Raw genomic sequence first — 17,414 nt, 5'->3', positions numbered from 1 at the left:
AGGAAAATGGGGACTTGGTTGGGGGGGTTACCACAGTCGATGAGCCCTGTGAATTACTGGGTTTAGAACAATTCTATAACTCTGCCACCCTGACCTAAAAACCTGGTTGAGAGACAAAAATCCCAGAGATGTAGCCACAGCTGGGAAATGGGCAGAGCAGTACGCAGATAGTCGACCTGGGTTTGACAGAAAACCTAACAGAGATGGAATAGGATCAGGAGACAGGGATCAGGCCCAAGCCGAGACCCACACCCAGGAGCAGGGAAACCACCTCTGAGAAGCCCTGAGATGGTAGGGAAATGCAGTGCGCCATATGCAGCTAGTGTGACCCCTCTGCCCAGAATCACCCAACCCACCCACTGAGGCCCAGTGCAGTGCTGGAAGAGGAAGCGGAACCAGTCTCCAGGCAACCTAACGAGTGCAGCTGGCCTGTAGTAGGCTGCCTCCTTGGCTACCGTCCCTGACTGGTGGGAAGAGTCAGCAGACCCGCTCTTAAGCCCAGCAGCCATGGCAGTGTGGTGAGTGCTCGAAGCATTCGCCCATAGCTGCGTTGGCTCCCGCGCCTGTTTGTTCCAACCCCACTCCTGCCTCAGACCCAGCCCCACTCCTGCCTTGGCCGAGCTTTGCCCCCGCCTTGCCTCACTCCAGGGAACCTGGCTTTGACCCTCAGCTCCAACGCTGGACTTCTGACCTTGGGCTCCAATTCCTGGCTACTGACTCCTGCTCCAACCAGTAGGCATGACTTCCCCCATCCTGATCTCTGACAGTTTGAGCAGCCATAAAAGCACAAAAAATAAGGGAACTACAGCCGATATGGTGAGCATGGACCCAAGAAAGGCCCAATATCTTTGTCAGAGATAGTGGGAGCCCTACAGACCTGAAAGCTGCGCTGCCTTCAGCTCTAGCCCCTGCTTCCCATGAGCCCAAGCTCCCCCTGCCTGACAAGTTCAGTGGCAACTGGGACAAATTTTGTGGTTCCTAAATCAGTGTTGACTCCAGTTTCTGCTATGCCTGAAGTCACACCCTGCATTACAGGTCCTGGGGAGAGAAGAGACCCATCAATAGTCTCAACCAGATCTGGATGGACTGGATGTGTATGGTGGGAACAGCATGGCTTAAGTCCACAAAGTTACCTCAGGCCTCCGAGTCGACCGAGGCCTCTGTAGTAGTAGGATTTTATGTTTGTATTTTACATAATTTAGAATGAAGGATAAAGAATAATAATGTAGCATGTTTAAAATGTATCGGTGTATTATGTGATCATATCCTGCCAGCCACCCTTTTTGAATAGCAGAAAGGAATGACCTAATGGGCCACAGGTAGAGATACATCAGCCAGAATTTGTGTCTGGACTGATTTCAAGGCAGTGACAGACCTTTGAGGGTCACCAGTTTGTTGTCGGTTTAGCATTTTACAATAAGTAAAAGAACGCCACGATTGTTTTCTTTTGCATTGCAACTTGATGTTCCTGTTCCAAATGTTCTGTGTAAATTAATTTTGTTTTGTGTGCGAATGAGGAATGTGTGTGTTAAGAGATACGTGTGAAGGCCATCGCTGAGCCAGATGGTCTAGGGAGGAACCGGAGACAGACGCAAGGGCACCAAGAGGCTGCAATATGCCCGTACTGGAATGTCAGAGGAGGGCAGATTGACAACTCTAAAGATGAGACAGGCACCTATCGATGGGGACAGGAGAGCAGTGATAAAGAATGAGAAGGCCAATTTAAGAAAACAAGCACTCGTCAAACAACAATTAATTACAGCATGATGGAGCAAAACTCATTGGTCCCAATGAAGGAAAATCACTATATAAACAGAGTGCCTTGCCATGAAACTTTGGGTTTATCCTGCCAAAACTTCCCCGGAGCATCGTGTCGCAACCGACGGAACCCAGCTCCTCCCTATGGGTGATCAACCTAGCTGGCCACTAGGTTGATCTGGACTCTGGACTGGTAACTATAACATTGACTGGCGGGACAGTGTGTGTGTGTGTTGTGACTGAATGCATATGCTAATTGTATCTTCAATAAATGCAGCGTATTGCCTTTTCCCCTGAAAAAGATCCCATGTGCTTCTTAGAAGCATAACACCTCTAGAGGGGTCTCAGAGCTTTCTGATAGTCAAATTAATTTCTGATAGTCAAATTAATTCAGAGTTGCATTGGAAATTTACTTGGGAATCCTACTGCATTGGCTGTGGCCCATGGATACTGGGAACCGCCGGAGGGGAAAGACGACCAGCTTGGCTTGGACCACCTCCTAACGGCTGAGGACCTGGCATTTCCTGGCCCCAGCCCCACCCAAAACTTTGCTGGACACATCAAGGCAAGATGGCCGGGGTCCTCACAATATAAGCACAAGCGTAAAGCCCGATGTTGGTTCTTCTCCAAGTTGAAGAGGTGCGGGCGATCCTGGTGAGCTAGCGTGAGCTCTGATGCCAGTCAAAACCTGCATGTGCTTCAAGATCAATGACAGCCTGACCGAATGCCACAGAAAAAAAAAGTTCCTCCCTGCTCCTGCTATTCTCAGCCCCAGAAGGTGGGGTTCGGGGCACCCTTCTCCCCTCCCCAGCAGTCCACACCAACGCTTGTCGGCCGCTACCCTGGTGATGGCCAATCAGCATCCAACACATCTCCAACTCTCTCTCTGGCTGCAGCCCCTTGAGATGCCTGACACCATCGTAGAGGCACTGGTAGACTTGAACACCTCTGGCAATTTCATGGATCTGGAGTTCGCCCGAGCACACAAGCTCCCCATCTAGTGCAAGGTCTCCTCCAACTTAGAGGTGTCCACAGACGGGTCACTCCTTTCATTGGGACTGGTCACCCACCAGATGGCTCCCTTTTGAAGCCACCAAGAAATCCTCCATTTTGGGCCAATTCATGCACTGCATTCATTAGCTGTCTTTGGCATCCCTGGCTCATCGCCCATGATTCACGCATCTGCTGGTGGTCAGTCACAATACGCTTTGACTCCCTGTTTTGCTGACAATCCTGTTTCCCTAGCACCAACTGGGGACCAGCAACCCTTCACGGTTTACTCAGTCCTCCAAAGAATTCAGAGACACAAAGAAAGGATTCAAAAGTAACCGCAGCAACCCACTGAACTTCTCCAACAGCTTTGGGGACCCCTGTTAAATACCAACACTATGCTGATGTGTTCAACAAAATGAAAGCCAATGCTCTCCCACCACATCACAGCTACAATTGCTTCATCAACCTCCGGCCAGGGGCAGAGGTTCCCTTCAGGCACATTTATTTTCTCTGAACCCAGAGTTACCTTGAAGAAAACCTGCAGAATGGGTTCACTTGCCCTTCAATGTTTCTAGCAGGAGCCTGGATCTACTTTGTGGCAGAGATGGCTCCCTCTGGCCTTGTTTGGACTACCAACTTCTGAACAAGATTACAGTCCGAAATTGGTACCCTTTACCACTTATTAATGAGCTGTTCGAAAGACTTTGCTCTGACAAGGTCTTCACAAAGTTGAACATTCACAGAGCTTATAACCTGGTGGGGATCTGTGAAGGAGATGAACGGAAGACCACCTTCTGGACCAGGTATGGCCTCTTTGAGCATTTGTAATAATAATAGGAGACATACCTATCTCCTAGTACTGGAAGGGACCTTGAAAGGTCATTGAGTCCAGCCCCCTGCCTTCACTAGCAGGACCATTTTTGCTCCAGATCCCTAAGTGGCCCCCTCAGGGATTGAGCTCACAACCCTGGGTTGAGCAGGCCAAAGCTCAAACCACTGTGCTGTGTGGGTTGTGCAACACCCCATCAATTTCATAAATCCAGCATTTTGTAAATGACATCCTTAGGGGCACGCTGGACCAATTTGTCATCATTTACCTGGACGACCTCCTTATTTTCTCAGAAAGTCAGGCCCTCCACAATCACCAGGTGCACGGCCTTGGAGAGATTCTGCCAAAACCACCTCTATGCAAAGCTTGAGAAATGTGAGTTTGGTAGGGACAGAGTGGAATTCTTGGGCTATATCATCTTGCCTGAAGGACTCACCATGGACCCGTGTAAGGTAGAAGCAGTACCTGACTGGACCACGCCCAAGGACATACATAGGGTGCAGCAATTCCTAGGGTTTGGCAGTTTCTACGGTGTTTTATTAAAGGATTCTCTAGCCTGGCTGCACTCATAAAGCCACTCCTGCAAAAGGGGGCCAAGTTTGTTTGGTCCATGGATGCTCCCTCAGATTTTGATTGACTGAAGAGGCATTCACTTCAGCATCCATTCTGCTTCACCCACTAAACCATTTAAGATGGAAGCCAATGCCTTGAATTTTGCCATAGGTGCAGTATTATCTCAATATGTGGGCTCCAGCAACCAACTCCACCCTTTTATTCTTGGAAGCTAACCCCAATGGGAAAAATAATTATGATATTTGTGACAAAGAGCAATTATCAAGGTGGCTTTCGAGGAGTAGCGCCACCTCCTAGAAGAAGCCCAATTCCTGATGGATCACAAGAACCTGGAATATCTACAAACTGCTAGACACCTTAACCAATGCTAGGTCTGCTGGTCTCTCTTTGTCACTAGCTTGGTAACTTATCACCTAGGTATGAGAAATGGGAAGGCGGGTGCCCTATCCCGCAAAAATGAATCTCTCAAATCTGGTGAAGAGAACTCTGCCACCGTGCTCAAACTATCCAACTTTGTCTAAGGGACAATCAACAACAGTCTGACATCCTCCATCCACTCCCTGCTCCCCAATGACCCTGAGTGATGTGTGTATCCAACCTTTGATTTCAGATTAGAGAACAGCCTTCTCTATTGTAAGGGTTATATTTATGTTTTGGGGGGAGGGATAGCTCAGTGGTTTGAGCATTGGCCTGCTAAACCCAGGGTTGTGAGTTCAATCCTTGAGGGGGCCATTTAGGGATCTGGGGCAAAAATCTGCCTGGGGAATGGGTCCTGCTTTGAGCAGGGGGTTGAACTAGATGAGCTCTTGAGGTCCCTTCCAACCCTGATATGCTATGGAGGAACAATCTAGCCTTCAGGTATTGAAACTATGGCACAATTTGCCTCTTGCAGGCTATTCTGTCCAATTCAAGACCCAGAATCTGGTCTTAAGGAGCTTCTGATAGCCAGGCCTATGAGCTTACATCAAAGATTATATAAAGTCCTGCCAGCCTCTTCACATGTACCAAGAACTCACAATCAAAACCCTTAAGTCTCTTCCTGCCTCTGCCCACACTTCCACAGCCTTGGACTTCATTGTAGAACTGCCATGCTCCCAGGGACAGTTGGTAATCCTGGTGGCCATCAACCTCCTAACAAAAATGGAGCACTTCATGCCATGCTGAACTGTTCCTACTGCATGGGAGACAGCTCAGCTCTGCATGGAAAATGTTTTCCACTACCACAGGTTATTGACAGGTATTATATTGGATCAAAGACCCAGTTCTGGTGGGAATTTCTCGGACTACTTGCCATCGAGTCCCTCACCTCACCCAACGGACTAATGGGCAAACAGGGAGGGTCAATCAAATCATGGAGCAGTATCTTCGCTGCTTTCTGAGTTACAGGGCCGGCTCCAGAGATTTTGCTGCCCTAAGCGGTTGAAAAAAATAAATAATTAAAAAACCAAAAGCCGCAATCGCGCTCGGCGGCAGCTCCACCGTGCCGTTTTCTTCTTCGGCGGCAATTCGGCGGCAGGTTCTTCCCTCTGAGAGGGACCGAGGGACCCGCCGCTGAATTGCCGCCGAAGAGCCCGACGTGCCGCGCCTTCCCCTTGGCCGCCCCAAGCACCAGCTTGCTGAGCTGGTGCCTGGAACCAGCCCTGCTGAGTTACCACCAGGATGACTGTCTCCCCCGCTGTGCTCTGCTGAATTTGCATATAACAATGTAATCCACACCTTGACCCATAGCCCATTCTTTGCTAACTTTCACCCCTGCTTCAATCCAGATTTACCCATGAGGTCCCTAGTATCGGATGCTGCAGACTTAGCCTCCCACCTACACTGGGTGCATAGGAACTCAAGAAACACTTGCAGTCTGCCAAAGAATCCTATAAACACCGCACGGAAGAAGACCACGAGGCTGCCCCCAATCTGGGCATAGGGGACAAGGTGCAGATCTCTGACCAGAACTTAAATCGAGCTGCCCATCCGCCAAACTAGACTACCAATATCTAGGCCTCTTCAAGTGTATAGCTCGGGTAAACCTAGTGGCCTTCAGGTAACAGATCCAAGTCCTTGAAGATACACCCCTTCTTTCACATATCACTTTTAAAGCCTTACACTGAGAACCCATATCCAAACCCTCCAACCCCCACTGCCACCCGTAACAGTCTGCGGACAAGAGTATTGGTCCACCGAATCCTCAACTCTAGAGGAGTTGGGGCAGGGCCCTAGTACCTGGTGGACTAGGAAGGCTACAGTACGGACAGGCAATCTTGGGAACCGGTAGACTACATCCAACCTCAAAGCATTTACCCAGAGCTGTGTTGGTTCCTGCACCTGCTTGTTCCCAGCCCTGCTTCTGCCTTCGACTCAGCCTTGCCTCACTCCAAGTAACCCAGCTCTGACCCTCAGCTCCTATTCCTGGCTACTGACTCCTGCACTAACCACTAGGAATGACCACCCATGTCCTGATCTCTGACACAGCTCAAATACTTCCAACTCCAGGGAGTGCCAAGGGTGTTAATTGGCCAAGTAGCTGTAATTCACAGCCAATTAACACCCTCAGAGCCCCCTGGAGTCCTGTGTACACTGTCAATGGAAACTGAGGTCACCCTATGTAGTCTAAAAAAACAGGAGAACTTAGCACAACCTCAGCTTACAAGGGCTGTGTGTACACATGGTCAAATACTTCGGGCTCCAGAGAACTCTGAGGGTGTTAATTGGGTGTGAACTACACCTAAGTGGCCAATTAACATCTCTGGCTTTCCCTGAAGTCCAAAGTACTTGATCATGTAGACTTGCCCTGACTGACTGAACCTCTGGAGGGAGATGGTATCTAATGTCAACGCTGAGCCATTCACATCCCATACCACTGTGCACATGTCCTGCTGCACCCTGCTGGGGGCAGATCCAGCAGATCGCCAGGGGGAGCAGAAGGTGGTAGTTAATGGGGGGACATTCACTTTATGGAGAGATACTGCGACTGCTAAAATGATAGTTAAGCCCCATCTGAAGGCCCATCAAATGCTCACCCTCCCTGATTGAACTAACCTCCTTATCACCAGACTGATTCTTGCCTGCATATTTATACCTGCCTCTGGAAATGTCCATTACATGCATCTGACGAAGTGGGTATTCACCCACGAAAGCTTATGCTCCAATACGTCTGTTAGTCTTAAAGGTGCCACAGGAGACTCTGTTGCTTTTTACAGATCCAGACTAACACGGCTACCCTCTGATACTTGATAATGGGGGCTCTTTAACGGAGCAGACAAAGGCATAGCATGCAAGGCATGGCTGGAAGCTGAAGCTAGATAAATTCAGGCTAGAGATAACAAGTAAGTTTTTAACGCTGAGGGTAATTAACCACTGGAACAATTTACTTAAAGACGCAGTGGATTCTCTGTCACTTGAAGACTTTAAACCAAAACTGGATTTCTCAGTCTAAAAGCCACGCTCTCGCTCAACCACCAGATGTTGCGTTGGATGCAGCAATCATTAGCTGAGGTTTCTCTGTCCTGTGTTAAGCAGGAAGTCAGGTTAGATGGTCCTAATGGTCCCTTCTGGCTTTAAAATCTATGAACCTGTGAAATGAACAGGTCAGTTATGCACAAACCATCTCCTTTCATCGGTTTTAAAGTCTCTACTTTCAGTTTTCACAAATGTCTCTTTCTTTATCGTGAGCAAGGGTGTGTCAAGGCAGATGATTTATCTTCTCTATACCATTCCTTAGTTTCTATACCTCTATTTGATCCCCTCCTCTATTTAAACACTCCAAATCTTTTCAACCTCTCCCCAGGGGTTGAGCTGGCTAGTTTGTGGTAGTTGGTTTAACTGTACTTTTCCCAGGGCAGTTGGTCTAACTGTATTTTTCTTGTACTCAGGAATCTCTGCTTTCATTAAAAAAAATGTAAATGGTTGTGAAAATGCCCTTTAACTTGTGAACGAATGAACCTGAATTGATGGCTCTGGGAGAGATGTGCACTTCCCCCAGTTATTGCCAAAGATCATTCACTGAAATGACCTGATGACAATGTAGCTCTTTCACTGTCATTGAAAGCATGGGAGAAAGAGAAGGGACAATCAGATTGCAAAGAGCTACTGCGAGTGGAGTCTTGTTTGGGTGTCTTGGTTTGGCAAGCGAACTAGGGAAGCTTGGTCTGTGGGCAGAGTTTGAGAGAACATCTCTCTTTTTCCTTCCAATTTAATCCATCTCCCTTCATGCCTCTACCGGCTTCTAACCATTCTCATCACCTGTCACTGGACCCTTCTTTTCTGCTGTATCTTTCTAAGACGGGGTGACCAGTACTGAACAGCTTTCCAGAGAAGGACATCATACCAATTTATATAATGACACTATATAAATTATATGTTATTTCCTGTCCCAGGTACCCTCACAGTTTTCTCTCTAGTGTCATCGCACACTAAGCAGGTGTTTTCACTGCAATGTCTACAGCTATGCCCAGATCTTTTGCCTACAATGTTATAGGAAATGTAAATCCCAACACAAATCAGTCCTCCCAGTGTGCATTACTTGGCGTTTGTCAGCACTGAATGTCACCCATCATTGTAATGCCCGGTCACCTAATATGCTCAGGTCCCGTTGAAGTTCCTTTCAGTCTCCCCTAGTCTTGATTTATGTAAATTTTCCCATCTGACTGCTCACCCCTTTTCTACATGATTAATTAATATAGTAAACGCTGACTCTAGTACCAGATTCTGTTAATTGATCTCATCTTTATTAATCTTACTGTTTGTTTTCTACCTCTTAGCCCGTTTTTAACTCATGACAGAACTTGACCTCTCACCTTTCACAAATGACAATTTGTACGGGACTTTGCCAACAGCTGTTTGAAAACACAAATAAACTGCTTCTTCTTTATCAAGTATTTTACTGGCACTCTCCAAGTACCACAGGAGACAGGAGAGGCACGTCTCTCCTTAACCGGAGCTGTATTTCCCCGTCATGTCATGGTTATCTAGACACTATATCTCTGTCTTTAATTATTGTTTCAGCCAATTTTCCAGACACGGAAGTAAGACTCATTGGTGTATAAATCCTGGAGTGATCCCAGCACCTTTTCTAAATGTAGTTACATTTGTTATTTTACTGTTCTGTGCTATAGTATCTTATTTTAATGAGTGATTGCATACATTTTTTAGCAGCTAAGTGGATTTGTTCTTAAGTTCTAAGTTCTTTCAGAATTCCTGGTGGTACAACTTCTGTCCTGGCAACTTGTTTCTCTTTAATTTAACAGTTTGTTCTAAGGCTTCCTTTTTCTCCTGTCTGTATCTAAGGGTGTCTGATCTATTACTTGGTATGTTTCTGTACCTTCACTGAGTGAGAGTGGCTTTTAGAATCACCTTTCCAGTGAGAAAACTTGCATTTGCAAGTTCAAAATATTCTCTAAAATTCACTTCAAATGAGCTGTTTCTACAAATATTTCTGCCCATAAAGTAATTCATTACGATACACTAAAGGCCACAAACAAACAGAACCAGAGCCAATGCAACTTCGTATTGAAATAAACATTGAACAGAACATGTGTGGAGGTATCAGTCCAGAACCAGAATGCTGAGGAGAATCTGGCATCCTATGTCCCACACAGACAAAGCCAAGATCTGGGGAGAGGGGAAGGACTGCAGTACCTTCATAGAGGTGAAGTTCCTCTGCCGGTCAAACTGAAACTCCATTTCGACAGAACCTGTGCTGAAGCTCTCATTCTTCCAGCCGACATAGTCATACCCTGGCCACACACGGTACTGGTGACTCTGTGTGAAATCGTCCAGTCCCAGTACGCCATCTGTTAGCTGGCCCAGACCTCCATACAAATGCCTAGCAAGAAACGGCTCATGGTTAGACAGAGCACCAGAGAAGAGAGAGAACAGAATCATAAAAAGAACAGGAGTCCTTGTGGCACCTTAGGGACTAACAAATTTATTTAAGCATAAGCTTTCGTGGGCTACAGCCCACTTCATCGGCTGCATAGAATGGAACATATAGCAAGGAGATATATATACATACAGAAAACATGAAAAGGTGGGAGTTGCCACACCAACTCTAAGAGGCTAATTAAGATGAGCTATTATCAGTAGGAGAAAAAAAACTTTTGTAGTGATAATCAAGGTGGCCCATTCCAGACAGTTGACAAGGTGTGAGGATACTTAACATGGGGAAATAGATTCGATTTGTGTCAAGTATCGTCACATCTTCTTGTCAACTGTCTAAAATGGGCCATCTTGATTATCACTACAAGTTTTTTTTCTCCTGCTGATAATAGCTCATCTTAATTAATTAGCCTCGTAGAGTTGGTATATGTGTATATATATCTTCTTACTATATGTTCCATTCTATGCATCTGATGGAGTGGGCTGTAGCCCACGAAAGCTTATGCTCAAATAAATTTGTTAGTCTCCAAGGTGCCACAAGGACTCCTGTTCTTTTTGTGGATACAGACTAACATGGCTGCTACTCTGAAACAGAATCATAGACTCTTCCAGGTTGGACTGGACCTCTACTCCTCTCTTGGTACTGAGAAAAGATTGATTTCATCATACCCACGACACCCTGGAGAGACGAGTACCTAGATTCAGTCCTAACTATCTCCTGAATGTTCCCAGCCACTCCTTGACCCAAAGCAGCTTTTTCTGTTCTGAGGGACAGCGAGAAGCCTTTTCTCTACTCCTGCATGAGACGATGTAGCAAGCGGCCAGTGCAAAAGCAGAGACTGGAGAAGATATTACTGGGCTCAGAGCCTCTCCGGAGTCTGTCCAGCCCCTTTGTGGATCAGAACACAAGCAGCTCAGGAACATAAACAGGCAGTTTTCTCTTGCTGAGTGGTTTCGGCAGGGCCAGGCCCTGCACTGGATAAGGCCAGCAGTTTGGGTGCTGATCTGAACCATTTGCCAGTGAGAGCAAAACAGCCACGGACAACTCTTGAGAAAGAAAACGGAGACTCTAAAAAGGGACATTTCAGTTCCACCCGACAGGTGGGGCTCAACCCTGGGATTTTTGCCACTGAGCTGTGGAGGGGGCCGTGTGGAGCTGCCTGCCGACGGACAGCGCTGGGGAGACGGTCACAGGAAGGCTGCTCCTCGTGCACGTGGAGTGCACAGTCTGCGCCTCTCATTGGGCTGGCACAGCCTGCTGCACTGGCTCTGCTCCAGGGGCTTGTGCGGACCCTGCCTGCTCCCCTCCCCTGGGAGAGCAGGAGTCAACGGTCCCTGTGCGCCACCGGGCAGTTACCATGGAGACCCTTGTGCAGATGTGCGAAAGGGGAGTCTCTTCCCTGCCCCTGTGCACCTGAGCATGGGACCTCCAAATCCAGCCTGTAGACAGCAACACACCCAAACTCGGACTCTCTTGAGAGACGGTGGCTTTGGATTTGGGCAGGAATTTCCAGGACACCTGAGTTAACCTCTTAGATGGAAGAGCCCCTATGGAATGAGGATATCATACTTCAGACATTTCGCTCCTGCAGACTATTCTAATGCCCTGGAAACCCTTAACAGAGTTTCAGTATGGGCCTGATTATGTCTCCTTGATCTGTGCATGGAACTCACCTGTGCGTGGAAGGGGATCAGCAACCTCCAGGGCAATTTTTCAGACTAATAGTTTATTTGCTGAAAAATGCACTTGCAGTCAACCCAAAACCGTTTGTGACTTTGATATGGAGGAGGAGGGGGCGGGACCCACCTTACAGTCCAGCTGTTAGGGCACTTACCTGCAATGTGTGGACCCAGATCTAAATGACTGCTCTGGTGCAGGGATTTGAACCCCTGTGTTCCCCCCTCCCATGCGAGTATCCTAACTGCCAGGCTAGCCTGAGATGGGGCTTTTTCACCTGTTGAAGCTGTTCCACTTTGTATAAATAATTAAATATTGATTGGCGTAGGGACTCGGACTTGTGTTAACTCCCCCTGCTCCGAGGAGTTCCCTAACCACCAGGCTACTGACTCATTCGTAGCCTCTCTCTTTGGATAACGAAACTGTCAGACTTTAACAAGTATCAGAGGGGAGCTGTGTTAGTCTGGATCTGTAAAAGCAGCAAAGAGTCCTGTGGCACCTTATAGACTAACAGACGTATTGGAGCATGAGCTTTCGTGGGTGAATACCCACTTCGTGGGATGCAACCCACAAAAGCTCATGCTCCAATACGTCTGTTAGTCTATAAGGTGCCACAGGACTCTTTGCTGCTTCTACAGACTTTAACAACTCTCTATTCAGCACCTGCAAACTGAGATTTTTTTCAGAGCCTTTTATCTTATCCAAATTTCAGCAGGTTTTCACAGGGACAGACTGCAAAGGGCATTTCGCTGGCATGAGGGTGATCCGGCGGCAAAATCTCATGTCCCTGCTCTACAGCATGGAAGCTCTAGAACTTCTCAATGAAACGGTTGTAAGACATTTTTAACATGTGCAGAACAACATATTTTTCCTTAATTTCATTCTTGGAAACAGCTGACCTGTTTTTGCTGAAACTTAAAAAAAAAAAAATCAGCCTGAAACAGACACCCAGCATAGAAAACTGTTCAAGTTTGGCAAAGTTAGAACAAACTGAAAACAGGGTCTTATAATGGGAAGATTCTCTATATCCTAGTAAGGAGGGAAGGAAGTAAGTTGATAAAATACAGGTAGGAACTGAAGAGAAAAGTCAAATGAAAGAGAGTCCCATTCAATTACATCACATAATGGCAGACAACTGACAAATTTCATAAGTGCTTGGATACAAGCTAGAAGTCTGAATACTAAAATGGGTGAACTTGAGTGTCTGATATTAAATGAGTATATCACAGAAACCTGGTGGAACAATGATAATCGATGGGACATGGTAATACTAGGGTACAAAATACACAGGAATGACAGAGTAGGTCACACTGGTGGGGGAGTTACACTATATGTGACAGAAAGCATACAGTCAAAGAGAATAAAAATCTTAAATTACCGTATTTTCCGCACTATAAGGCGCACCTAAGAGCCTTAAATTTTCTCAAAAATTGGCCGTGCGTCTTATAATCCGGTGCGCCTTATGTGTGCACTGAGTTCCAAAATCTGTAAAAATGTTGTTGTGCGACTTTGGTAAGCGCTTTGCTTGATTGACTGTCGGACCATTTTTCGCTGACACAGGGACGTAATACGTAAACTACGTACGCTGGCAGCGATAAACCAATCAGAGAACATTACGTAATACGCATGCGTACGTTTACCTTCTTTTGTAGACCGTATGTTTTAGCATGCGCCTTATAATACGGTGCGCCTTATGTATGGGTTAAGTACAGAAATAGATCCCGTAATTGAGACTGCGCCTTATAATCCGGTGCGCCTTATAGTGCGGAAAATACGGTAATCAAACTGTACTATAGAATGTCTAGAGATAGAAATTCCATGCTTGAATAATAAGCACATAGCAGCAGAGATATACTAGTGATCAATTGACCAGGATGGTGATGGTAATCGTGAAATGCTCCAGGAGATTAGACATGCTATACAAAATAGAAAACTCAATTAATAGTGGAGAATTTCAACTATCCCCATATTGACTGGCTACATATCACCTCAGGATGGGATGCAGAGACAAATTTTATTGACACCATCAATAACTGCTTCTTGGAGCGGCTAGTCCTGGAACCCACAAGGGGAGAGGCAATTCCAGATTTAGCTCTCAGTGGAGCACAGGATCTGGTCTAAGAGCTCGAGATAGCTGAGCCGCTTGGTAACGTGACCATAACAATTAAATTTAACATCCTTGTTGAGAGAAACACCAACGAATCCTGTCACAGTAACATTTAATTTCAGAAAGGGGAACTACACAAAACTGAGGAAGCTAGTTAAGCGGAAATTAAAAGGCACAGTCTCAAAAGTGAAATGCCTACAAGGTGCATGGAAACTTTTAAAAAACATAAGAGATGCTCAGATAAAATGTATACCCCAAATTAAAAAAAAAAAAACGTGTAAGAGGACCGAAAAAGTGCCACTATCGCTAAACAACAAAGTAAAAGAAACGGCTAGAAGCAAAAAGGCATCCTTTCAAAACTGGAAGTTAAATCCTACTGAGGAAACTAGAAAGGAGCATTAATTCTGGCAAGTCAAGTATAAAGTTATAATTAGGCAGGCCAAAAACGAATTTGAAGAGCAACTAGCCAAAGACTCAAAAACTAACAGCAATAAAATGTCAAAATACATCAGAAGCAGGAAGCCTGCGAATCAGTCAGTGGGGCCACTGGACAATCGAGGTGAGAAAGGAACAGTCAAGAACAATAAGGCCATTGCGGAGAAGCTAAACGAATTCTTTGCATCAGTCTTCACCACAGAGGATGTGAGGGAGAGTCCCACACTTGAGCCATTATTTTTAGGTGACCAATCGGAGGAATTGTCCCAGATTGAGGTGTCAATAGAGGAGATTTTGGAACAAATTCATAAATTAAACAGTAATAAGTCACCAGGTCCAGATGGGATTCATCCAACAGTTCTGAAGGAACTCAAATGTGAAGTTGCAGAACTACTAACTGTGGCTTCTGTACCAGATGACTGAAAGACAGGCAATGTGATGCCAATTTTTAAAAAAGGCTCCAGAGGCAATTTTGGCAATTACAGGCTGATAACTTCAGTACCAGGCATATTGGTTGAAATTACAGTAAAGAACAGAATGATTAGACACAGAGATTAACCTGATTTGTTGGGGAAGAGTCAACATGGCTTTTGTGAAGGGCAATCAGACCTCACCAATCTATCAGAATTCTTTGAGGGGGTCAACAAACAGGTGGACAAAGGTGATCCAGTGGATATAGTGTACCTGGACTTTCAGAAAGCCTTTGACAAGGGCCCTCACCAAAGGCTATTAAGCAAAGTAAGCAGATATGGGATAAGAGGGAAGGTCCTCTCATGGATCAGTAACTAGTTAAAAAACAGATAACAAAGGATAGGTATAAATGGTCAGTTTTCAGAACGAAGAGATATAAATAGTGGTGTACCCCAAGGGTCTGTACTAGGACCAATGCTGTTCACCATATTCATAAATGATCTGGAAAAAGGGGTAAACAGTGAGGTGGCAAAATTTCAGATAATACAAAACTACTTAAGATAGTTAAGTACAAAGCAGGATGTGAAGAGTTACAAAGGGATCTCACTAAATGGAGTGACAGGGCAACAAAATAGTAGATGAAGTTCAGTATTGATAAATGCAAAGTAATGCCCACTGGAAAACATCATCCCAACTAGACCCTCAAGCGAAAGATCTTGGAGTCGTTCTCTGAAAACATCCACCCAATGTGCAGCAGCCGTCTAAAAAGCTATCAGAGTGTTAGGAACCATTAGGAAAGGGACCGATAATAAGATAGAAAATATCATAATGTCACTATATAAACCCAGGGTACTCCCAGTTTTGGTTGCCCCATCTCCAAAAAGATACATTAGAATTGGAATACGTACAGAGAATAGCAACAAAAATTATTACGGGTATGGAACATCTTCCATATGAGGAGAGATTAAAAAGAGTGGGACTTTTCAGCTTGGAAAAGAGATGACTAAGAGGGGATATAATAGAGATCTGTAAAACTGTGACTTGTGTGGAGAAAGTGAATAAGGAAATGTTATTTACTCCTTCACATAACACAAGAACCACGGGGTCACTCAATGAAATTAATAGGCAGCAGGTTTAAAACAAACATAGGGAAATATTTCTTCACACAACAGACAGTCAACCTGTGGAACTTGTTGCCAGAGGATATTGTGAAGGCCAAAACTATCACAGGGTTCACTAAAGAACTAGATAAGTTCATGGAGGATAGGTCGATCAGTGGCTATTAACCAAGGTGGTCAGGGATGCAACCCTATGCTCTGGGTTTCCCTAGCCTGTTTGCCAGAAACTGGGAGTGGAGGACAGGGGATGGATCACTTGTTAATTGCCCTGTTCATTCCCTCTGAGGAATCTGGCACTGACGACTGTAGGAAGACAGGACACTAGGCTAGATGGATCATTGATCTGACACAGTGTGGCCAATTTCATGTTCTTAAGCATGCTGGTAAAAGTGACCCTGCTAGAGTGGGAATTCTCCTTCATGGACAGCATGGAAACATAACAGCTCTCCTGGATCACAGCAGCTACTCTTTTCACATAATGAACATCCTTCTATGATAATCCCAATATCACAGATCATGCCAAGCCATTGCTCTGGTCTTGGTTCACCTCATGAAACCCATTATGGACTTCGCTATTATCCCTCGGCTACTATGATGATGGGCAGTGATATAAAACCTACAGACAGAGAGAGAAAGATGTAATTGAGAATTTCTTTTTCTGGCACTCAGGAATGACTACTATTCCTCTACGAAAGAGACGCCCTGTTCCTTCATAAGCCAGGGACATCATCCTTCTTTTCTTTTGGCCATGTCATTACTACTTGGAGCTGTGAATCTCCTTTAGTGACTCCTTGAACAGCTGCTGTGCTAGCAGGCCTCCCACCTGACAGCATATATCAATCTCTCCTCTGCAAATGAGTCTTCCTTTTCTGGAGGAGATTCGATGGTTATTGTGAATGTCGTCTCCACCAGGACCCTCAGCCTGCGTGAGTGAGGCTGTGCTTCTGGAGCTGCAGAAACCTGCGTGGGTGAGGCTGTGCTTCTGGAACTGCAGAAACATTCTCCAAAGGTGTGCTAATGGATGGCTTCCTAAAAGGTGCCTCCAAAGGCTTGTGATCGGTCTGAATTAGGACTGTTATTGCTGAAAGTAAACTAATGAAACTTTCTCATTGCATACAAGGCTGCAAGCAACTCTTTCTCACTCTCTGCTTAGCTTTGTTCTGCAGTATTAAGCTCTCGTGAGGGATCTGCTACTGGCTTGGCTTTCTTGTATTAAACCTGCTCTCAACCCATTTTTCAAGGCATAAAACTTGAGACTTGAGAACTGTTGGGGTGTGGAAAGGGGCTGGGTTACTGGAATCTAGAAACTTCTGGAAGGTAAGTAGGGGCAAGATGATATAATTCTACACCAAGATGGCTGACTCTTTTTATTTGCCAATCTTCACTGCTGAAGTCACTGGATAATTGTTTCTCATTCTAAATGTACTAAATGTGAATGCTACAGATCAATACTGCTAATGGGTGACTAGGTCACAGGGCTGGATTCTGCCACCCTTACTTACCCTGAGTTGTATTTTACTCACTCTCAGATTGGATGAGCTTCTGAAGTCAAGGATCCCCTGGTGATGGTGCATATTGGCACTAATGACACTGCATCATGGGATAACTCATAGATTATAGATAAATGCAGGGAACTGGAAA

The 17,414-nt window shown here is 45.6% G+C and overlaps 1 protein-coding gene across 4 annotated transcripts in view; it reads right to left on the bottom strand.

Moving 5' to 3' along the window:
* LOC120386920 (discoidin domain-containing receptor 2-like) overlaps positions 1 to 17,414 on the bottom strand; it is a 146,001-nt gene that overhangs the window by 43,432 nt on the left and 85,155 nt on the right. For all 4 annotated transcript variants that reach the window (XM_039506965.1, XM_039506964.1, XM_039506966.1 and 1 more), the window contains one exon: positions 9,785 to 9,971. In XM_039506965.1, the coding sequence (XP_039362899.1) occupies positions 9,785 to 9,971 (187 nt within the window). The remainder of the gene's footprint in view (positions 1 to 9,784; positions 9,972 to 17,414) is intronic.

The sequence above is a fragment of the Mauremys reevesii genome, linkage group 19, assembly GCF_016161935.1.
Source record: "Mauremys reevesii isolate NIE-2019 linkage group 19, ASM1616193v1, whole genome shotgun sequence".
NCBI lineage: Eukaryota > Metazoa > Chordata > Testudines > Geoemydidae > Mauremys > Mauremys reevesii.
The sequence above is the reverse complement of the archived record's forward strand: the minus strand, read 5'-3'. Positions and strand labels throughout refer to the sequence as shown.